Source organism: Oncorhynchus gorbuscha, linkage group LG11 (assembly GCF_021184085.1).
Source record: "Oncorhynchus gorbuscha isolate QuinsamMale2020 ecotype Even-year linkage group LG11, OgorEven_v1.0, whole genome shotgun sequence".
NCBI lineage: Eukaryota > Metazoa > Chordata > Actinopteri > Salmoniformes > Salmonidae > Oncorhynchus > Oncorhynchus gorbuscha.
Window position 1 is genome coordinate 21,517,989 of NC_060183.1, and position 23,148 is coordinate 21,541,136.

The window sequence follows — 23,148 nt, forward strand, 5'->3', positions numbered from 1 at the left end:
TTGGTCAGCATGGACATCAAAACAAGACTTGAACAAGCACCATTCCTCCAGAGTCAGACTCTCTGATCCAGAGTCAGTTTGTGATGTCAGCACAGATCAATAAGGCTAAGATCTTAACTGTTTTTTTTTTTTTACAAAGGAAGCATTGAATAATTACAGCAGTTTCCATCCCTTCTTTACAAAATAAGGTAGTACATTACATTGTTCTTAGAGCCCTTGGCACATACGGAAAAAGGCACCAAAACTATAAGGATTCCCATTGTTGCTGTGGCAAGACTATTAAAATAGCAGCTTCCACAACAATATTCAAACTATAAATAAATACTGATGTAAATAGGACAACATGGGAGTGGGCCATTCATTGTAGTGATCAGAGATCAATTTCAGGGGCAACATAGAAGCCAGTTCAGACATCTCGAAAGGTTTATAAAACTGCATGTCTTAATTACTCAACAAATACGAACATTGGCGATATACAATTATATTCTATCTGTATTTAAAAAGTTTATTTCACTTTGTAAAATAACCACCTTAGCCATGGGTTTTCCTGAGTAAATCTGATCAGTGCCAGTTCCAATACTGCATTCTTCCATGCTTGTGGATACATAGGGGTCCAGCACGTTGAGTAATGAGTTGTCCACACATTTCTTCAATGGCATCCTAAATGGAAAAGGGCACCACAGAGGGGGGCCAAAAAGCCTTCAGCATTGCCTTTCGCTGAGAGTGGGGCAGTTAACATGAGACTATGATTGTTTGAGTCTGTCTATGAGAGTGGTGTTAGTCAAAAGTTCAGTGATATCAGGACATGTCTTTTTTCCAAGGTCTCAGGGCAGGAGAGTGGGTTAGGGGAAGACGACACTGAAAAATAAAATAAAAAGTAGGTATTGATTACTAATCAACCAATACTCCCAAGCTTTGTATTTGCAGTAAATGAACACGTTGATATGATATTCATATGAAATGGCAAATTTTGCAAATCTCGTGTGCACGTCAAGAGTGAACTCACGTGTCTGTATCTCAGGAGAAGGTGATCGCCAATGAGATGGCTAAAATGAGGAGGAGAATGGCACAGCATAACGCGATCCATATCTTCTTCTGTAGCGGGAGAGAGGGGTAGTATCAAGTATCATTAGCTAACCTGACCAATAATTAGCCGTACAACCTTCAATTAATTCCTACCTTGCGTGCTTTGTTTTGGTAGGTGGCAGCTTTTCCGGTCTCCACCACTGCCTTCTGCACATAATCAGTTGAGTTGAGGACGTTGGCTTCAATGCGGTTGACCATCTCCCCCTGCACAACAGTTTGTCAATTCAGCACACACCTCACTAAGGTTTCCACCAACCAACTTTCTCAAAGCCCATTTCACGAAAATGTGCTTTTCACAGGGAGTGAACAAGTGTACACACTTGGGTGGGAAAAATATTATGGCTCCAGTCTGTCCTCCTGGGGGTGACAGTCCTACCTGAGCCTCCACCTCCATGGCCAGGTACTGGAACATGTCATGCAGATCCCTGATGCTCCTTTCCAGTTTGAGGATCTCGTCATGCCGGGACTCAATTTCATTCAGCGCCTGCTTAGTGGCTTTAGCGTCGATCAGGATCTACAGAGAGGAAGAGTGTAAATGTTACAAAATCAGGTTGAGCCTGACCAACAAAAAAAAGTTGCACGGATGATGTCTGAGAAATGACAACACACTTCTATTTAACTGCTCATAAAAACACATCCAGCAAAAGAGAACTACAGTTGAACTGAAACAGCTAAAGTTGTCAATCTTCTAAAAGCAAGTGGGGGGCCAAAAGGGTTCCATTTACGTGGGGTTCTCTGTCACAGCTATGGCGACTATACAGGTTACAGATGTCTAAGGATGTCCTGTACAGCACAGGCAACTCAATGAGTGCTTACCAAATTCACACCTGTAGTCCAGTGCAAGCCATCAAGAGTGTCTTAAACAAAACAAATCTGTCATCATTTTACTCCCAAAAGAATGTAGAAACATTTGTCGTCGTCCCAGACATTACCGCTTACATACAGTGCATTCGGAAAGTATTCAGACCCCTTGACCTTTTCCTCATTTTGTCACTTTACAGCCTTATTCTAAAATTGATTAAATGTTTTTTTCCTCATCTACACACAATACCCCATAAGGACAAAGCAAAAACAGGAGTAGACATTTTTGCAAATGTATGAAATATCACATTCACAAGTATTCAGACCCTTTACTCAGTACTTTGTTGAAGCACCTTTGGCAGCGATTACAGCCTCGAGTCTTCTTGGGTATGACACTACAAGCTTGGCACACCGGTATTTAGGGAGTTTCTCCCATTCTTCTCTGCAGATCCTCTCAAGCTCTGTCAGGTTGGATGGGGAGCGTTGCTGCACATCTATTTCCAGGTCTCTCCAGAGATGTTTGACCAGGTTCAAGTCCTGGCTACTCAAGGACATTCAGAGATTTATCCCAAAGCCACTACTGCATGGTCTTGGCTGTGTGCTTAGGGTCGTTCTCCTGTTGGAAGGTCCTTCGCCTCAGTCTGAGGTCCTGAGCAGGTTTTCATCAAGGCTGTCTCTGTACTTTGCTCCGTTCATCTTTCCCTCGATCCTGACTAGTCTCCCAGTCCCTGCCGCTGAAAATCATCCCCACAGCATGATGCTGCTGCCACCATGGTTAATCGTAGGGATGGTGCCAGGTTTCCTCCAGACGTGACGCTTGGCATTCAGGCCAAGTGTACAATCTTGGTTTCATCAGACCAGATAATCTTGTTTCTCATGGTCAGAGTCCTTTAGGTGCCTTTTGGCAAGTTCCACTCAGGCGGTCATGTTCCTTTTACTGAAGAGTGTCTTCTGTCTGGCCACTACCATAACAGTCTTGATTGGTAGAGTGCTGCAGAGATTGTTGTCCTTCTAGAAGGTTCTCACATCTCCACAGAGGAACTCTGGAGCTCTGCCAGAGTGAACATTGGGTTCTTGACCAAGGCCCTTCTCAGTTTGACCGGGTGGCCAGCTCTAGGAAGAGTCTTGGTGGTTCCAAACATTTTCCATTTAAGAAAGATTGTGGCCACCTGTTCTAGCGGACCTTCAATGCTGCAGAATTTTGTTGGTAGCCTTCCCCAGATCTGTGCCTCGACACGATCCTGTCTCGGAGGTCTACGGACAATTCCTTCGACCTCATGGCTTGGTTTTTGCTCCGACATGCACGGTCAACTGTGGGACCTTACATAGACAGGTGTGTGCCTTTCCAAATCATGTCCAAGCAATTGAATTTACCACAGGTGGACTCCCATCAATTTGTAAAAACATTAAGGATGATCAATGGAAACGATGCACCGGAGATCAATTTAGAGTCTCATAGCAAAGGGTCTGAATACTTATGTAAATAAGGCATTTCTGTTTTGTAATTTAAATAAATGTTCAAATATTTCTAAAAACCTGTTTTTGCTTTGTCATTGTAGTGTATTGTGTGTGATTTTTCTTTTTTAATCCATTTTAGAATAAGGCTGTAACGTAACAAAATGTGGAAAAAGTCAAGGGGTCTGAATACTTTCCAAACGCACTGTATGTTTTTTTTGTTATTCAGCTAAACACAGAGCCTGATTGAGTAAGAGAAAAGTCATAGAATACTACCCAACACAAAGAGGAAGAAAACACTTGTGTGATTGCCAGCAGGTGGTTTCCAGATTAGTTCATTAATTGTGGTTTGTTTCAGTCAGTCAGTGAATCTGTCAGTCAGTCATACTCACATTCTGTGTGAAAACATCAGTCTGTCCACTTTCAAGCATAACATCCAACTCTTCATCTGTTACATTGGTGCCAGCTAGAGGGATATAATAACTTTATCAGTTGCTGCTTTTGGGTATATTTAATTTTCACACGAAATCACCTTTGTGGGTGAACTTCTGCATTGCAGTCTTGAATTCAGAAGACAAAAATCCATGGTGTTGAAATCACTTACGATTCCCCTTTCTGAACAGCCACACAGTGACAGTAATAGATGTAGACTCACTGATTCTGAGCTGCCTCTGTATCCTCTCCACATTGCGATCTCTGTAGGAAGCCTGGATGGTGTTACAGTGGCCCATCAACTCCACAAACTCCCGAGACAAGACGCCATGCTGGAGAGAAAAAGGAGGTAGAGCGATGGGGAAAGTGTTCATTTAAATGGCAGCCTACAGTAAAACTATATGACTGAAAATCTATTAATTTTTTCAGAAATTAGAAGCCTCACTTGGGCTCTCTGCATCCTTAGGTTTATGGGGATGTATTTCCCATCATCTTCTCCTTTCTTGGGTTCAATGACTGTGAAAGAAAACTAAACAATGGGTCTGATATTTCTGTATTCAGGTGTATCCGCTGGGGGCACCGAAACACCTGCGATCAATAGTCAACAGCTGATCATGTCACTTCAGTTAAGAATACTCACTCTTCAGTTTCTTATGGATCTGCATTGCCATTGTTTTGATCTGTTCCCGAAGGGTTTGGAGTTCCCTTTTCATGCCTGAACCAGAAAGAAACCTTACGACATCACCTTCAGTAACTGTCAACAGGCAGAGTAACTAATCCCTCAGAACACGCAGCCTGAGGGGAATAATGGCACCTAATCATATAATTAGCACAACTGCTTTATCACCAAAAATGATAAAAACAGAGACATTTCTTAGTGGAATGTGATCCTTTGACAAGACATGGAGGTGCAGTGATTAATTAGGCTTCAGCTCACATTACATGCATATCATAACTCTTAACAGTACCACCATAGCATATATTTACATACAGCATATTAGCACCAACGTCAATGTGTTAGTGTTGATCTACTGACCGTCCTCTGGCAGTGCCACACCCAACACGGTCTTCTGTTTGTTCTCAAGGTCAGAAACCACCTTTTTAAGCGTTTCCAGTCCCTCTCGAATCTCTTGGACCTGATATGAAAGGATAAACAGGCTGGTTAACATAAGATGAGCTAAATCAGTGAATTTGGTTGTTTGGGACACTTGAGAACAGGCCAGGAGACATATTCTGCATCATCTTTATGTTTTTGCATAAGATGTAAATTGTGCATACAGAAAAGCTGCTGGTTTTAACTTGACAGTATTTCAGATTATAACTTGCCAGATCACATTGGCACAGTAATTTCATGTTGACACAACAAACTGTTCCTGTGCTTGGCATCCACAAGCCAAGAGAAAAGTACTGCAGAACAACACAACTTGAAACTGACAGCAAGTCATTGTAAAATGCAAACAGATGGCTTGACTGTTGAATTAGGTTGCATGATTTCACCTTCTTGAAAAATGCATCATTCTCCTTCTCCTCCCTCACTGTTGAAGTCCCTGGTTTGATCATAAGTGCCCTGCCCTCTTCATCCTCGTCTGACACCTCGGCAGTCTGGTGTGTGAGGAAGAGCAAGAGGGGGAAAGAATGGACACAATCCTCAACTTTTTGTAGGCACTAACTCCGTCGTGGCTCGTTGGCCAACGCCTATGGGGAAATGTGTTTTTTTTTTGTGGGGGTTTTATGTTGATAAACGCAGAAAAAAAAGGTCTGTGGTAAACAGGTTTAGGATAACTTATAGTTTTGTTATGAGATAATCATCAGTTAACGTCACTTACTGTGCATTTGGAAGTATTTATGTAATTAAAACAACCACATAAAGGCTTCATATTTCATAAAGGTCATGTTAACTGAATGATATCATAGAACAAAACGTATAAGATCTCCTAAACCGGTGTTAACCTCAGACCTTATTTTCGGCGTTCATCCCAACGTCCCAACTTTTCCCTTGAATTTCAAATCAAATTCTATATGTCACATGCGCCGAATACAACAGGTGTAGTAGACCTTACAGTGAAATACTTACTTACAAGCCCTTATTCAACAATGCAGTTAAGAAAATACCTTTTTAAAAAAACAATAAATAAAGTTCCCCCATAGGAATGGCTGAACGAACCATAGGTAATTTATTTCCGTTTTTTAGGACTACGAGCTAGCGAACTCTTTTGCACATCATTGCCATGTAAATCCAACCCATGAGTGCGGCATTGAACTTTTAATACACTTCTAGCCACTGGCCTATCCTTGGGGTGTAGACTATTTCAGCTATGCTTGCTAGCCTAGCCAGGTTAACAAGTACGTTAACTTTAGCAAAGTTCGCCGATTAAAAAGCAATGTAGCTAGCACTAATAACTAGCTACCAGATAAAGAATACCCTGAAATAGCTAACAAAATATGCATTAAACCTTCCCTTGTAAATTGACAAATTGCTAAATGAATTGGTATTGGTTAGTAGAAGTTAGCTTGAAACTCACATTGCCCAGTTCCTTGGTTCGGTCCCGCATTTCTTCTCAGTCCAAATGCAATGTATTAGCTAACGAATATATTACTACGATATCCTATATCAAGGTGAAGAAAAATTGGAACAAATGAGCAATAAAACATACACAAAAATAACTTTCGTGCTTGTGTCATTCAACACGTAATCTAAACGGCTAAACTAGTCTTCCCTTCAGGATGTTCGAGAGAAAGACAGCCCACATGAGACCATATTGAGCTACGCCACCTACCGTCCTGGAGCTTTTTTCTTTGTTTGACTGTTAATTAAATACGCTGGTTCATTTCGCCCTCTGCTGCTATTAAACATGGTCACATTTATAATTAGTTTGTGCTTCATTTTATTTTTTTGTACCCCCACAACAAAAGTCCATTACCTATTGTGAAATTGTTATTGACTTGATATGATCATAATGATCCTTCAAACGGAGCAATTAAATTGTAGGTGACTATAATGCAGCATTTCCCAAACTAGGGGTCACAATTTGAAAATGGTTTCCCAAACTAGGGGTCACGATTTGAAAATGGGGTCGTCGTAGAAACGCTGAAAAAAGGAAATTACGCTTGGTTCATAGAACTGCGGGTATGTCAGTAACCTTCGCTAACAGCTAAATGCGGTTGTAATAAACAGAGCAGTTTCTGTTTTCTTCCTACGAATGTGACTCTAACTTTATGACCCCATTCCTGAAAGATAAGACTCCCGGGAACACATAGATGTCTTCTGTTTCCTTCTACAATGCCCACAAGCTCAGGATTCATTAGAACAAAGTGGACAAGACCAAGCACTAAATCAGACTGGGGGGGAAACAAACATCATCATGATGTTCTTTTCTACATCATGCACAATTATTGCCTGATGATCTTCTGAACTTCACAATACCTTTCTGATATGTTTCAGTCACTTCAAACCATTCTTCCTTCAGATTGAAATACTCTCAACAAATGTAATAGACTGTCATAGCCCCAATTAGAAAAGTTAACTTTTGCTGCTGAATACATAACTTTTTTACACGGTAGGGGGAAAAAATGTTGATATCAAAATGGGGTCTCTGGTCAAAAAACGTATTGGAACACGTGCTATAAAGTGTCTATAAGAAGGACATGCATCCCACTATCTATTTCAGATGCTTCAATCTTTCAAAATGGCTTCAGAATATGGAAATCCAGACCTTACGGCAAGTGAAATATTCCTTGGTGTTAAACTGAATTAATTTGAATTTGGTCAATCTACGAGGAGGCCTCCAAATCCACAAAGGGAGAGGATGGAAGGTATAGATACAATACACAATACACTGTGATCATCCAAATCAGATCAGATTCAATTAAAACCTAAATTAGAATTTCTAGGTTAAGAGAACACAACATCACTTGTCAATTTAAACATACGTTCTCAGTGTAGTAATGTTTTGAAATATAATGCATGTACTGAGGAAGTTCCCAGATATGGTAGCCTAATAATTACTGAATAGCACCCAAAGTTATTTCTTTGATGACAGCATATTCCCTTGGAAATTTTGTTTTGGGAACAGAATGTGCTGCTGTAAAAAGCTATCACTGACTTTTGCAGCCAATTGCTAAGCACTAATTATGTCAATTAAATTAATAAAGAAATCTGTGCATAGCCACAAGATGATGCTGTTTGCCTTACTAAACCACAGAATCAACGTTTTCCACGGAGTAGGCCTGCCTAAACTAGTTATACTATCATAATACTTTATTATACTATCAACAAACCAAATTGGTCAATGTAGGCCTAAAGGACATTCTAGGGACATGTGCCAGGGTTTGTGTGTGACTGACCCTACAGGTATCAAACCAGGTTACTCAGACATTGTCTGATACGGTGTTTCGGATGCATATTTCACCTAACATTGTAAGTAGGTTGCATTGCCCATAATGAAATACAAAATATTTATTTTGGCATTTTGGGTCTGTAGGTAGTGGACCTTGGCCTATACAAACATTAAAATCCCACTCAATTCTTGTTTTTCAATGTAACTTATAGAGCAGTGGTTTTCAATTAAGTAACGGGGTGGCAGGTAGTCTAGTGGTTAGAGCATTGGGCCAGTAACCGAAAGGTTGCTAGATTAAATCCCTGAGCTGACCAAGTAAAATGATGTCATTCTGCCCCTGAACAATACAGTTAACCCACTGTTCCTAGGCCGTCATTGTAAATAAGAATCTGTTCTTAACTGTCTTGCCTAGTTAAATAAAAAAAACATTTTAAAAACGTGAGTAGCCTACCGCAGGTGCTCTGCAATTCTTCTTCTTTCAAACATAGTAACAGTTAGTCGTATTATTTGTGTTATTAGTGGTTAATGGTATTATAATCAACGTCAGATGTCTTTTTACAATGCAAATAGGCCTTTTATTTGTTACATTCACTGCTAAAATTGACTAGATATTTTATTTGAATGTTCTGCAACTGGTGGTCCTCAAGAGCTTTGGGCAGTGATTTGATGGCCCCCGGAACATAACAGTTTGGGAACCGCTGCAATAGAGCACTGGAATCACATTTAAAATTGAACAAGGGACAAAGGGTATACGCTATATACGTTTTTGCCAGGTTGAAATAAACAGATTCACCTTGTTTTGAACACGTTATCATATCAAACAGTGGTTCCCAACTAGGGGTACTAGGGGGGTACTTGGCCTATCCACATGGGGTACTTGAGAAGACTCGTGAGACTATACTGGTAAAAAATGCACATGAGGAGGAACTTGGGGGTACTTCGGGCAGAGAAAAATTAAGTTGGTGGAACAGTAGCCGAAAAAGGTTGGGAACCACTGAAATACAGCTATGGTCTCGTTGTAGGCTTAACGTTTGGTTGGTAAAACTACATTCCCCATACTGCGCTAGTGCGCAGCGTCGTGTCGTGAGCTGTCACTCGCCCGGGGAGAAATTGCTATAGCATCTCTGAGCAGTGGACTGACTTGGTGACAGGGACCATACAATGCGTTGAAAAGTATCTCACATATACCTCTTTATTAGCGATGCCTTCCTTATAGCTATGGACATTCGGATTGTTAAAGGGTGGACTGTCTCGTTATTCTCGTTGGAGACCCGGACTGTTTGTCAATGAGATATGTGGAGTCGCTCTATCCATCGGTATTAACGCAGAAAATACAAGATGAAGAAGCAATTCAATCGAATGCGACAGCTCGCCAACCAAACAGTGGGCAGGTAAGGACAAATGTATTGAGAAACCCATTCAGTTCTGCAATCTTGTAAGGACTTCGATGTGGCAGAATAGGCTGCCATTATGCTCCATCCGACATTTCGGTCGAAAATGATTGAATTAATCTTATGTGAAGTTACAGCTTTCATATGGCAGATGATCTGTATGCAATACTGCTGGTTTTAGTTTTTCTTTATGCCTAATATGACCGTAATTTATGTAGCCTAACAGTGGTAGCGCGCGCACAATCGGGGAGGGAGAGAAATAATAATGTGACTGCTTGGGTACCATCACCATTCCAAGCTGATGCTGCACTCTTGGACATCGCAAATTATTCTATGCTTTGCTGTGATTAAATGGCATAGGCCTGGTGCATAGCCTATGCAATTTAAAGGTCCAATCCAGACAAATCTCATGTTGGCTAGCCTATTCGCCAATCAAAGGGAGAGTCTTGATGTAAAAAACAATGTTGCACTGCTACTCCTGGGTAATAAACCCATGTATTCACTACGTTAAAGAGTATTATCCACCATATTAAGATAAAATACGTCAAAATTGCATTGCATTAGAAAATCATGAAGCCCACAGTCACAGTACACTCCAGTGGCGTCATTAGGCCTGGGCTTCCAGGACTGCAGCCCCGAATGTTTTTGGTCCAGCCCTGAACCTTTTGATTGTCTTTTGATGCAGGGGCTGGAGCCAAAGTTATTTTCCAATCTTTCATCCTGAACAGAAGCAATATATATATATATATATATATATATATATATATATATATATATATATATATATATATATATATATATATATATATATATATATATATATATTCCACTGTTCTGACCAGCAAAATAAAGTTCTGAACTGGTTTAAACCAAAATAAATACTGTTTTATATCGTTAATTTCCGTTCCTTTTTAAACCTCTGAAATACACTTTTTCTTTTTTTTACATTACCTCAACATTACATTATTTCACTAGTCAGTGCGAGTAGAGCAGATTGCTGTGGAGTGATTAAGCGATTTAATCTGTATAGGAAAGTCATTAAGAGCAAATCAAATCAAATGTATTTATATAGCCCTTCGTACATCAGCTGATATCTCAAAGTGCTGTACAGAAACCCAGCCTAAAACCCTAAACAGCAAGCAATGCAGGTGTAGAAGCACGGTGGCTAGGAAAAACTCCCTAGAAAGGCCAAAACCTAGGAAGAAACCTAGAGAGGAACCAGGCTATGTGGGGTGGCCAGTCCTCTTCTGGCTGTGCCGGGTGGAGATTATAACAGAACATGGCCAAGATGTTCAAATGTTCATAAATGACCAGCATGGTCCAATAATAATAAGGCAGAACAGTTGAAACTGGAGCAGCAGCACGGCCAGGTGGACTGGGGACAGCAAGGAGTCATCATGTCAGGTAGTCCTGAGGCATGGTCCTAGGGCTCAGGTCCTCCGAGAGAGAGAAAGAAAGAAAGAGAGAATTAGAGAGAAAATATTTTGTATTTTGGTTTGATTTTGGTTTAATGATAATGAAAGATAAACACACATACCAGTCAGAGTGTAGGGTGCTAGATGCAACTGACATTTTGAGGAGAGAGGATGGAGGAAGCTTGACTTGAAGTGCTTAGCATCTTGTTATGATATTCATTATCTGAATTAGTCCCACAGAATTATACCTACGGAGGAGTGGATTCTATGGAGGAACTTTGAATGTCTTTGAACGTCCGAGTTGGTTTAACGTTGGACCAGAGCAAACGTTAGCTAGCTAGCTTGTGTGTGCAGTGCTCCACCAGAAAAAAAATCTGAGTGACAGAGTGAGGGCTTTGCATAGGCGCTTTGTTGCGATTTTTGTGGGACTGGAAAAAAATGTCCGTAATGTAAAATAATGTTATTAACCGGTTCCCATGCTTTTATATGGTTCTGTTCCAGAACAGTATAGATCACTTTAATTTTCGGTTCGGGTCCTGTTCCTCAAATAATTTAGTTATATTCTGGTTTTTGGTTCTGTTCCCTTAACCGGTTCCAAACCTTGATTGCAGGCTCTATGTTTGATATGAGTTCCCATAACAGTGCATCACTTACACACTAGACAGTATGCCATAATTCACCATTCATCTACTGAAAACCTTGTCTTCAGCCCAAACCATTGAAAAGATATGATCCATTTTACCAGAGCTAGGGGGGGTTTTCTACCGCAAATTTGCAGGAACCATTTGATAAACAAACCATGTCCTGGGCCCTTTTAAAACTAGGCTACTTATGGACTGCTAATTAACTTATTTGTTCAATAACAAATATGTTTGTTCCGTCGTGTTACCTTATTAGCTAACAACCTGGTAACTGGACAGCTAATAACCTGGTAACTGGACAGCTAACAACCTGGTAACATTTCCTTTCCACAGGGAGTGGAACAAAAATAAATACACGTCATTTGCGTAGTGTGTCCCGGGTAGATTTAGGCTATACCATGTTGTCTTCAGGATATTTTCTGTTTTTATGTTAAGTCAGTGGAACCATTTCTATTTCTTATGATGGGCTATCATATAATAGGATCATTTGTATGCTTATCAGAAATGACAGGAGGCTACTGTTATTCCTCATACTTCTTTTGTTATTCCACTTCTTCCTAATATTTCAGGTGTAACTGCTTATCTGGTGTTTGGTATCTTATTAGGGTCCCCATTAGCTGTGGCAAAAGCAGCAGCTACTCTTCCTGGGTTCCAACACAAAACAGGAAACATGACGTAATACAGAACATGAATAAAAAAGAGCAGCTCAAGGACAGAACGACATCAAATGTAAACGTCACACATAGCCTACATATCAGTACATACACACATAATAACTGGGTCAAACAGGGGAGAAGCGTTGTGCCTTGAGGTGTTTCTTTATCTTTAAAAAAAATGTAAACAGGTTTGCAGTTCACTTGAGCAATCTGAGATAGAAGGGAGTTCCCTGCAAACATGGCTCTATATAATACTTTATGTTTTCTTGAATTTGTTCTGGATTTGGGGACTGTGTAAAGACCCCTGGCTGCATGTCTGGTGGGGTAAGTGTGTGTGTCAGAGCTGTGTGTAAGTTTACTATGCCATGTACATGTTGATTTTAAGTAATAAAAACGAGAATAGGCTATATTGAAATGCCTGTTCCCTAAATGATTTTGTAATTTTAGTAGTGTGCACAATCCTCTGGTCAGAGATGGCAAAGGTACTCTCAATAGCTCATAAATGCAAAATATCATGCCTACTGTATGTATTGTAAGATGACAAGTGTCTACAACTAGTCAGCCTCAACCACCTTTAGATTTGTCTTGAAGGTTTTGTGACTTGTAGAAATGAATTATTATACCATCAACACAAAAACATCCCCCTCTGCAGGGCTTTCTTCATCCCCCTCTGCAGGGCTTTCTTCAAGCCCTATTTTAAAGGGATGGTTCCTCTACATATTAATTATTATTTTATGTATTTTTTTAGTGATACAATCTTTACATATTCATCTCAAAGTGTACCAGATTGATGCATTTAGCTGTTGAAATTCAAATGTTCTTCTGGGGGAGGATACCCCGGGACCCCCCTATTAGGGTTCCACCTCTGGATTTTGGCTAAGCCCCTGATGGCCTCAAATCGTAGAAACCCCTTGGTACACTCTTAGAAGAAAAGGTACTATCTAGAACCTAAACAGGTTCGTCATCTTTCCCCGTAGAACCCTTTGAAGAACCCTTTTGGGTTCAACAAAGAACCCTTTCCACAGAGGGTTCTACATGGAACCCATAAGGGTTCAACCTGAAACCAAAAAGTGTTCTACCAGGAACCAAAAAGCGTTCTCTTATGGGTCAGCTGAAGAACCCCTTTGCAACCCTTTTTTATAAGAGTGTAGACACAGGTTCGATGCCCTGTTCTATATTTGCATGTACTGTATGGACAGAAGGCCTGCATATTATATAGTCTGAACTGGTGTTCTCTCCTAATTTGAATGTTTATGGGCTCCCGAGTGGCGCAGCGGCCTAAGACATTGCATCTCAGCGCTAGAGGCGTCACTACAGACCCTAGTTCGGTCCCAGGCTGTATCACAACCGGCCGTGATTCAGAGTCTCATAGAGCGGTGCACAATTGGCCCAGTGTGGTTCGGGTTAGGGGAGGGTTTGGCCAGGGTAGGCCGTCATTGTAAAATAAGAATTTGTTCTTAACTGACTTGCCTCGTTAAATAAAGGTTAAATAAATAAATAAAAATCAGTGAAATACAAAATCTGTGTCTCAGATACTATGGCAACAGCAGAGCCAAGAGCACTAGTGGTTTTTATGTCAGTGGGGTGAAGGCCACGCATATACTCTGGGGCCAAATTGAACTGTGACAGGGATACAGTAGGAGAGAACGGGAGACCAGAAAAGAGGTGAGATTTTAGCTCCATTCCCTCAGTAATCTGGTTTTATATTTTTTTCTCTTTCTTTTATTTGTACCACTCAACCTCATACGGTAACTAAAAGTCAAACTCATGTCAACAGTGTGTCTTTGTCGCTTGACTGAAAAGCTTTTTTTCTGTCACTGTTGCAGAACCCAATGCAGAATCAATGTTGTGTTTGTTTAAACTCAACTCCTTATTCTTCATGTAATGAAAATTGGCAAACACAACCTGCAAGTCAGATTAAACACAAAGGCGATGATTTATGCGCCACAACCAGATTAACCTGTTTCAGTTCCCAGGTTCATCTCAATTTGACTCCGATACATCCTTGCGGTGGTATAAGTATGTTACAACCAGTTTGTTTTTCATGCCTGGGTCTGACATGATGTTAACGGATGACGCTGGCACACACCTACAGGATTTTCTATGTCACACCGTCCATATAGCCTCGCCTGCTGACTTTCCCTTCGGTGAGTCAGTCAGTCGGACAATGATATAGGTGTTCATCAATGCAAAAGGTATTACCTCTCAACAGAGTGGACTTGGCAGGCAGAGGTAATAGGAAACTGTGATGAAAGCAGTTTAATGGCTGGTTATAAGTCATTACTGGGACTCAGGAGGGGTATTGGATCATATCCTCCAACCAGTATCATCAGGGCATTTAGAAAGGATGAGTCACTATTTAAAGCCTTGTGAGGATTCCCTTTTGACCATGGAATGCAATCCGGAGCTAGATTAGATTTGTCTTGCTGCTAGACAGAAGAGTCTTATGTGTGCCTCACGAGAAGCAGAGGAAGTGTTGCTATCTCATTTAGTATCTTCGTAAGAGATTCGAAGCGTGCATGCTGTACCCCTGCCCTGTGGGTGCAGCCAGGTTGGGTGTGTTTATAGCACTGTACGCTTGTGATGGCATCAACGTGTTGTCCGAGCCAGCTGTGTGTGTCTGGGAATGTGTGTGTGTGTGTGTGCATGTGTGTGCATGCATGCATGCACAAGGGTGTGTGTATGTGTGCATGCATGCAGAAGTGTATATGTGTGTGTTTGTGTGTTTCCCTGTCTTCCTAGTGAGCTGGCACTGCTGCATGGAGCACTAGCTCACTGAGGCGTAACACCTCAGTAATGAGTTATAACCTGTATCCTAAGAAGTGGAACAGCAGGGGCAATTAGTCATATTTAGAGGGCAGCGGCTCCAGCATGGCTCCTGACTGCTGGGGATCCATGTACGTAAATGGGGATGTCTCTGTGACCTTGGCAGCCGCCGGCACTATACTTGGCTTTCACTTGCTGACTCAGTAGGCTATAGGTAGAACATGTGCTAAAGCAAAGGCCTTTTCAATGATATGTTGTTCTATTTTAGCATGGTGAACATGATAGAAAGGTTTCACCCAGTAACGAGTATTTGCAAACCCTGAACCTCCATTATTAGTCCTGTGTAAGGGTGTGTTATAGAAATGTGTGTCTGTGTGAAAATGTGTGATGGTCTGTCTTGGCTGTGGTGAGGGAGGCAAAGTCATGAAGAGGAGTGTTTTTATCCATCTGGCTGGATCACTATTCTGCTGTTGATTTTGAGCTATCTTCTCAGTCACGGTTTTTGTGTTGATTGGACTTTCTGTGAGAGGTGAGGTCGTGAATAGGGGAAACTGTTATGTTAGCTGGAAGTAGAGGAAAGCTATCTCTTTAGGAAAGGATGATTTCATCTCGAAAACAGGGATTTTTCTTATTTTGCGTCAGTCAAACTGCTGGGTCAGCAAAGGAAGTGAAAGGATGTGGGGACTGAACGCTTTTTTCGGAAATGTTTTCCAGTGAATGGGGATTTGAGAAAATGCATTCCTTATCCTCAGAAACAGTCTGGGACATTGTTTATTTTTTGTCACTTTATGATTTGTTTAGACTGTCAGACCCTGGAACATTATTTGCCTCCATAAATTTCTGGCCTTACCATTACTGACTGACGGTCATTCTGCCCTGCTATGACTGATGATTAAAGACATTGCATGTTTTTCTCAGGGAAAAAGCCAGGCAGGCTACTAATGTCTTCAATTTTGGGGTATCCATGTTATGCTTTCACTATTTCCCTGTCAAAACTAAGGCAGGGAATGATGTATAGCCGTGTCTGGACTATTTGATTGATGGACGGGGTCGTTCAATGACAAACAACAAACTATACTTGGCTTGTCTCTGGGCCTTGGTCCTGGAAGTTTGAGTGCCACACTGGAGATGGTGAACCCTGTTCAATGCCTTGTGTGAAGATAGGTGACATTACATACCTTGTGGCAGCATGCAGAGTCAGTGACACACATGACAGGGAAGAGAATGATGGGACATGGCTTCCAAACATTGCATGTGGAATCCCCAAGTTGTCTGAGGTCTCATTGAAGACAGATCCAGAGTTTCTCCCTCGAGCTGCTGTACTCACTGTAAGCCTATGTCTCTATGACCTATTTCTCTGAACATTTACTATCAAACCAGTTCATTTCTTACCAGGGGCAACGGTTGTGGTTAATCTCAGAGTTGAGTTTTTCCTCAATGTTGAATCAGCGTTTCCTACATGCTGACACAAGGGCTGGCGTGTAGCACTTGACTGTGTCTGTCAACAGTATAGAATTCCCCAGGGATTCTAAATCCAGTCTGGAATCCCCTGTCAATCCCTGACCTCATATACATCTGCATGGATGTCCCCATGGCCGGCACTTCCGTGTTCTTGTATACAAATGAGAGGCATTGTTTTCTTGACCGCCAACCCTCACAACCATTAGCTTCGTCTTGGATTGAAGACCACCGCCACCCAACTGCTGGGTCTTAATGAGAGTATCGTTCTACATGTTTCGGATGAGGAGAAATTACTCCATAGGGGTGATCCTAGTCTGTTTTTTCATCCTCCCTGATTGCTGGACCCTTCAGTTCAAAGACAATGAAACACATTTGTCAAACATTGTACACGTAGTGGACTTGATTCTACAGTGCAGTGTATTTTCAGATTCTGCATCTAACCCTAGGAAACTCTTTTCCACCTTCTTCACTTTGAAAAGAAGTTTGACGACATCCGCTCCCCATTCACTCAGCCTATTGAGTCCTCTGGTCCCACTCGCACAGAACTACCCTACGCCTTGATCTGTTTCTCCCACCTCTCTCCAGGTGAAATCATGCGACTAGTCCTCTGATCGCCCGACTACCTGCCCGCTCGACCACATCCCCTCCTCCCTTCTCCAGACCATCTCTGGAGGCCTTCTCCCATTCCTCACTTCCCTCATCAACTCATCCCTGACCCACTGGCTGTGTCCCCTCTGACTTCAAAATGGCCAGAGTCGCTCTCCTCCTCATGAAACCAACACTTGACTCATCTGACGTCAAAAACTATAGACCTGTAATCCCTTCTTTCTTTTCTTTCCAAAACACTTGAGCGTGTTGTCTCTGATCAACACTCTCGTTACCTCTCTCAGAACAGTCTTCTTGACCCTATCCAGTCAGGCTTCAAGACAGGTCACTCACGTGTGTTAAGATTTTGATTGTATGACTTAATTTGCCCTTTTTATATTTTTAAAAAGGCTTCAAGACGGATCACTCTGTGTCACGGAGTGCTGTTATTGTGAAGTGAAAATGTTAAGGAGCAACAATGGCTGAGCTGCGAAGTGGTAGGCCACACAAGCTCACAGAATGGAACCGCCGAGTGCTTAAGCATGTAGCGCGTAAAAATCATCTGTCCTCGGTTACAAAACTCACTACTGAGTTCCAAACTGCCTCTGGAAGTAATGTCAGCACAATAACTCTTCATCAGGAGCTTCATGAAATGGGTTTCCATGGCCGAGCAGCCGCACACAAGCCTAAGATCACCATGCGCAATGCCAAGCGTCAGCTGGAGTGGTGTAAAACTCACCGTCATTGGACTCTGGAGCAGTGGAAATGCGTTCTCTGGAGTGATGAATCACGTTTTACCATCTGGCAGTCCGACGGACTAATCTGGGTGAACGCTACCTGCCTGAATGCACAGTGCAAAGTTTGGTGGCGGAGGAATAATGGTCTGGAACTGTTTTTCATGGTTCGGGCTAGGCCCCTTAGTTCCAGTGAAGGGAAATCTTAACGCAACAGCATACAATGACATTCTAGACGATTCTGTGCTTCCAACTTTATGGCAACAGCTTGGGGAAGGCCTTTTCCTGTTTCTGCATGACAATGCCAGCGTGCACAAAGCGAGGTCCATACAGAAATGGTTTGTCGAGATCGGTGTGGAAGAACTTGACTGGCCTGCATAAAGTCCTGACCTCAACCCATCGAACACCTTTGGGATGAATTTGAACGCAGACTGTGAGCCAGGCCTAATCGCTTAACATCAGTGCCCGACCTCACTAATGCTCTTGTGGCTGAATGGAAGCAAGTCCCCGCAGCAATGTTCCAACAACTAGTGGAAAGCCTTCGCAGAAGAGTGGAGGCTGTCAGAGTAGGGATGCCTGGAGGCTGTTTTAGCACTAACTGTAAGTTGCTCTGGATAAGAGAGTCTGCTAAATGACAAAAATATACATGTAAAAATGTATGGTAATTTTCACAACTGGGCTTATGAATTGATTGTCCTTTACTTGGAACATAATCAGTATTGTGTCTCAGCTGCCTAATACAATGAGATTTTTGTTTGTTGTGCAAGTCAAAATAAATCATGTAGGTTTGACCGTAATTTGCACTCTACAATATTGTGTTAGCCCTTTGAGCTAAAGTCGAGGCATTAGCTCGGGGGAGCTAACGCAACTCTTAAGGTCTAAAACCAGATGAATTGAGTGCTGTATTGCTACAGGGGGTTCAGTAGTGGACCAGTTAATGGGAGCTGACAGGTGTGACATTACCTTTATAGTGTGAAGTGTTGCACCTCACCGAGGTGTTGAGAGGCTTTGAGGCACAGGGGGTGAGAACAACCAACACCATCACCTTCTTCACACTCGATGAGTGTGTGTGTGTTTGTTAATCATGGCGATAGTGCAGTAATAATGACAGATTCCTGCAAGCAATTAGGGCTGGGCGCTATCTCTGGGCTACACTGTAATTAGAAGAAAATGAAAGGCGCTAGGAAGCTGCCAGAGGGGGCTGGGAAGAGCTGAACACACACACACCCACACACACACACTGCGTCTCTCCCCCAATAGCATACACACACACGTTCCATCTCTTTTCTCCCTATGCATCTCTCTCTACTTGCTCCTCTCATCCATTTACCTTTCCATTTTTTATCTTCCTCATTCCCTCCACTTTGTCATGTCACTCTGGCATCACTCCTCTTCCCCTGCAGTCTATCCTTCTGTGGAGGGGGGGTGGGGTGGCTCTCCAGATATGGTGGTGCAGATGTGTCTCTGAGAGATGAAACAATCTTGTTTTCTGTGCGTGCCAGTGATCATGATCAAACAGGACCTTCTGAATGAATTGGAAGTGGCCCAGTAGTTAGGGGTAGGACCCTGATTTTTTTCCTGGTCAGGAAATGCTCAGGGCCCTAACAGTACCTATAGGCCTCTACTGAAATATCATTGGTTTTAGAGGTTTAGAGGTTTTAGATTTTAGAGTCTCAGTCAAAAGTAATCTGACTGAGACAGATAGATTGTGAGGGCTTCTCAGAATGTTCCTGTGGGACATCATCCGCCCTCTTCTCTCTTTAACCTTGGGAGAATCTCAGTCAGAGACATTGCTGTCTGCAGACAAGTGTTGCTGCAGCCACTGGAGTGTGAGTTGGATCCCCTTAGGACCATGCAGACCATGCAGACGCCACACCCAACCGTTCTCCGCTCTACCCGATGACAGCATCTTCTAGATCAGAGGATAAGAGGTGGACTGGAGGAAGCCTCCTGTCTGGACAGTGTTTTTCTCCTAGCAGTTTGGCCTGCGTTTATCCACGATGACAGAAATATTAGCTCCTAAATGGCAGCCTTTTTGGTCATTTTGGCTCGTACTCTGATCAGACTCCATGTCTCTCGCAGTCAAGGGGTAAGGAAAGTGAGCGTTTGTCAGAACGATGCAGCTGTGTAGCTGTGGGGCGGCAGGGTAGCCTAGTGGTTAAGAGTGTTGGACTAGTAACCGGAAGGTTGCAAGTTCAAATCCCCGAGCTGACAAGGTACAAATCTGTCGTTCAGCCCCTGAACAGGCAGTTAACCCACTCTTCCTAGGCCGTCATTGAAAATAAGAATTTGTTCTTAACTGACTTGCCTAGTTAAATAAAGGTTAAAAAAAAAGAATATCCTCAAAGACTGGTCCAGAGGGCTGGTGCAGGGAGGGGAAGGAACCAATGATGTCGAGTGAGTCAGAGAGGGGGCCAATGGGTATTACAGCATTGTATATTCTTCCATCACCGGGGCAACCCAGGTCATTAAGAGCCAGGTGTTCCCTACTCTGGCAATGCCCATGAGTGGCATCACAACCCGCCACACCTTTCCTGCATGCCCGCCTCACGCCATGCCAAACTCTGTGATTGAATTTCAACATTACAAAAACAGTTTGAGATCCCACCTGGCATGAAAACAAACGGACTTTCTCCGTGAACACACTCACTAAAATTACTCTACACACATAAAACCCTCCGACTCTGAAACATGAGTATTTCGTCAACATGAACGAAAAGACCTGGTCTCAGCTAGACAGGAAATTAGTTGGGTTGAGTATCAATCCCAGGGCTCTAGCTGAGATTTCGGTGTTGTAATGATATACGCTAGGCTAATTGTTGCCTGTTGGGATTGGGAGTATGTATGAATCTCACTCAGTGACCACATCTCCTTTCCAGTACGTTGACGTCTAACTCAGAGTTGTCACATTCTCTACACTGAAGTGTCGATTGCTGCGAGAGCTGTCAGACAAGGTTCCAGAGAAAATACATCACATCATAGTCCTCCTGTCGTCACCACATATAATTGGTTACATTGGCCATTAATCAGGGATGATTAGAGAATTCAGTGAGTAAACATTTCAAAAGTACTGACGGAACCTCTCGTTCCTGTTATGCCACATTTCTATTTTTTTTATTTCACTAGGCAAGTCAGAACAAATTATTATTTACAATGGCGGTCTAGGAACAGTGGGGTTAACTGCCTTGTTCAGGGGCAGAACAACAGCTTTTTACCTTGTCAGCTGGGGGATGCGATCTAGTCCTGTGTAGCTCAGTTGGTAGAGCATGGCGCTTGTAACGCCAGGGTAGTGGGTTCGATCCCCGGGACCACCCATACGTAGAATGTATGCACACATGACTGTAAGTCGCTTTGGATAAAAGCGTCTGCTAAATGGCATATATAGAAACCTTTCGGTTACTGGCCCAACGCTCTAACCACTAGGCTACCTGCCGCCCCTATTGAGGATTTACCCTAGTGTTTTACCCAAACAGGTCAGACTTTCCTGTTTCCATCTACAGGGGCTGACACCTGTCTCAATGGAAAAGCACCATTAGTGTTTTCACTCTTCTCTGTTATTAGATTAGTCGAAGGTAACACTTTACATTAAGTTGTTCTTATTGTAATTCAGTAGCATTGTAATTACTATAGTAACAACATATTGTTACAGTAGATAGTAAGGAATGGTCCTTATTACATTTGTGTAATAACAACAAAAATGCTCAACTCAATACTATGCAATAACAAAGCAGTTACTCATATAATGAGGTTTTATGAGTAATCACAGTGTCAGTCCTCTTCGTTCTTATTCCATTGTAGTTCATAAACATTATCATAAGCCAATGGCGCTTGCACGGTTAAAGATCCACCGCGCTCCCCGTCAAGCAGTGTAACAGTGAGGAATAAAGGACGATGAGGCTGATGGAAGAGAGAGAAGGAAAGCGAGGGACCGTCCTCATTATGTTCACATTAGCTCGATGCTTCTCTCAGGGAGAGCTCAAATCATTCCCCACATTCTATAGGGCAACATTTTTCTTCTTTCATGCTCCTTTCCCTCCACATATCCGTCCTCCGAGGCTGTTTTTCATTCGTTGTAATGGTGGCCTTTGGCTGGCACACTACTAACCCTGTGGTGTGACATTGGCTGAGGCTAATCTTCTCAGAAATTGTCCAGTGGGGTTGGCTGCCCAGGTGGATAGTTGTTGGTTTCTTTTTCCTTTTACAGGGCTTTTATATTTGGTACACCATTGTGACCGAGACAGATTGTGTTGAGACTATTGCATATGGGGGGGTTACAGACATCTCTGGGGAGTCACAGATCTCTTGTACAATTGGGTCACCTGTATAAAGGATCAATCAAAGCCTAGATTCAGTCAGATCAATTGTTAAGCCATAATAGCCTGACGCCCGCATAGCTGGTGTTTTGGCTGTGTCGGAGGTGTAACTGCGTTCGAGCTGTCAAATCGGTGAGTGGCTGCTCGTGTGGTCATTGTCATGAAACCGCTCCAGTCCCACTCGTGTTAGAAGTTCAGAACAAGAAAGTGGAGGCTCCAGATGTAGGATCTTAATTTGACCTATATTGTCACAGCAAAATAATCCTCCAGCAACAGGATTTTAACGTTTTGTGATCGGTGGTTAGGCTATTATCTGGCCAAAAGTAGGCTACATCAAAAGTGCAATACTGTTAATATAACCAAGTGTTTTGTGTGGGTTTTCAGTGAATTTATGTAAATCACAAAGCTCATCTCTATTTCCTGCGGCGCAGGAATATTCTCAGCAACAAAAGAGTGATCAAATTGAGATCCTACATCTGTATATAGAGAAATGACACTCAAATGGAAAATCACTAAACAAAATAATGAGGATTTCTATCAATCTAATCTTGGTGTAGATTGCATCACACATTCCAGTGTTCGAATTTGTAAACACGTCTGCAGATGAATTCTAAATGAGACTCCGTGCAGCCAATGGTAATGTCCACTTTAGGTATAATGCCGGGAGCAGCTTGTGGATTTGAAGGCTCTTACCGGCCGTGATTGACAGACAGCGATGCTTCGCCTGTCTTGTGGGTTCTAACAAGCCAACAGCATGCTCGGTAGTGCTAGGTATCAAAGCCAATCCAGTCGGGGCTGGAGGCAATTGTGAGCTTCGATTGGCCCTGTTCACGCTCCTTCGCCCATGCTCGCATCACCTTCCACTGAAAATGAATGGCTTTGTGCGATTTCATCGTGCGAATTCGTCCAAAGTCAATATGGGCCGTAACACAATTCCACCTCCGACACTGGTAAAGGGAAAGTCAGTTCAGCTATGGCAAATCTGATTTGAAGATGATGACGAGACCTCATAATTGATTAAATGAAATGTTGGTAATCTAATAATACAAAAAGCCCCCTTTTATTACAGTGTGTG

The 23,148-nt window shown here is 42.4% G+C and overlaps 2 protein-coding genes across 8 annotated transcripts in view; one reads left to right on the top strand and one right to left on the bottom strand.

The window, feature by feature from the left end:
* Nucleotides 1-113: 113 nt before the first annotated feature.
* Nucleotides 114-6,547, bottom strand: stx4 (syntaxin 4). Its single transcript, XM_046367899.1, has 11 exons — nt 6,297-6,547; nt 5,272-5,376; nt 4,811-4,910; nt 4,415-4,489; nt 4,220-4,290; nt 3,998-4,106; nt 3,735-3,808; nt 1,463-1,600; nt 1,180-1,290; nt 1,007-1,095; nt 114-858 (listed from the first exon to the last, which is right to left on the bottom strand). The coding sequence occupies exons 1-10, from the start codon at nt 6,324-6,326 to the stop codon at nt 1,018-1,020; spliced, it is 891 nt and encodes a 296-aa protein (XP_046223855.1). The 5' UTR covers nt 6,327-6,547; the 3' UTR covers nt 114-858; nt 1,007-1,017.
* Nucleotides 6,548-9,195: 2,648 nt separating this feature from the next.
* LOC124048279 (rho GTPase-activating protein 44-like) overlaps nt 9,196-23,148 on the top strand; it is a 75,429-nt gene continuing 61,476 nt past the window's right edge. For 5 of the 7 annotated variants that reach the window (XM_046368902.1, XM_046368908.1, XM_046368903.1 and 2 more), the window contains exon 1: nt 9,197-9,502. In XM_046368902.1, coding sequence (XP_046224858.1) covers nt 9,450-9,502 — 53 coding nt within the window. In that variant the 5' untranslated portion in view covers nt 9,197-9,449. Of the gene's footprint in view, nt 9,503-23,148 lie in introns of all 7 variants that reach the window. The other 2 variants (XM_046368909.1, XM_046368907.1) reach the window with 2 other exon arrangements.

Excerpts from the sequence above, each read along its gene's own strand:
- stx4 (XM_046367899.1), bottom strand. The coding sequence starts at position 6,326 with ATGCGGGACCGAACCAAGGAACTGGGCAAT. Across the intron at positions 4,490-4,810 it reads TGTGGCACTGCCAGAGGACG|GCATGAAAAGGGAACTCCAA; the intron begins GTCAGTAGATCA and ends TTTCTGGTTCAG. Across the intron at positions 1,291-1,462 it reads CCATGGAGGTGGAGGCTCAG|GGGGAGATGGTCAACCGCAT; the intron begins GTAGGACTGTCA and ends ACTGTTGTGCAG.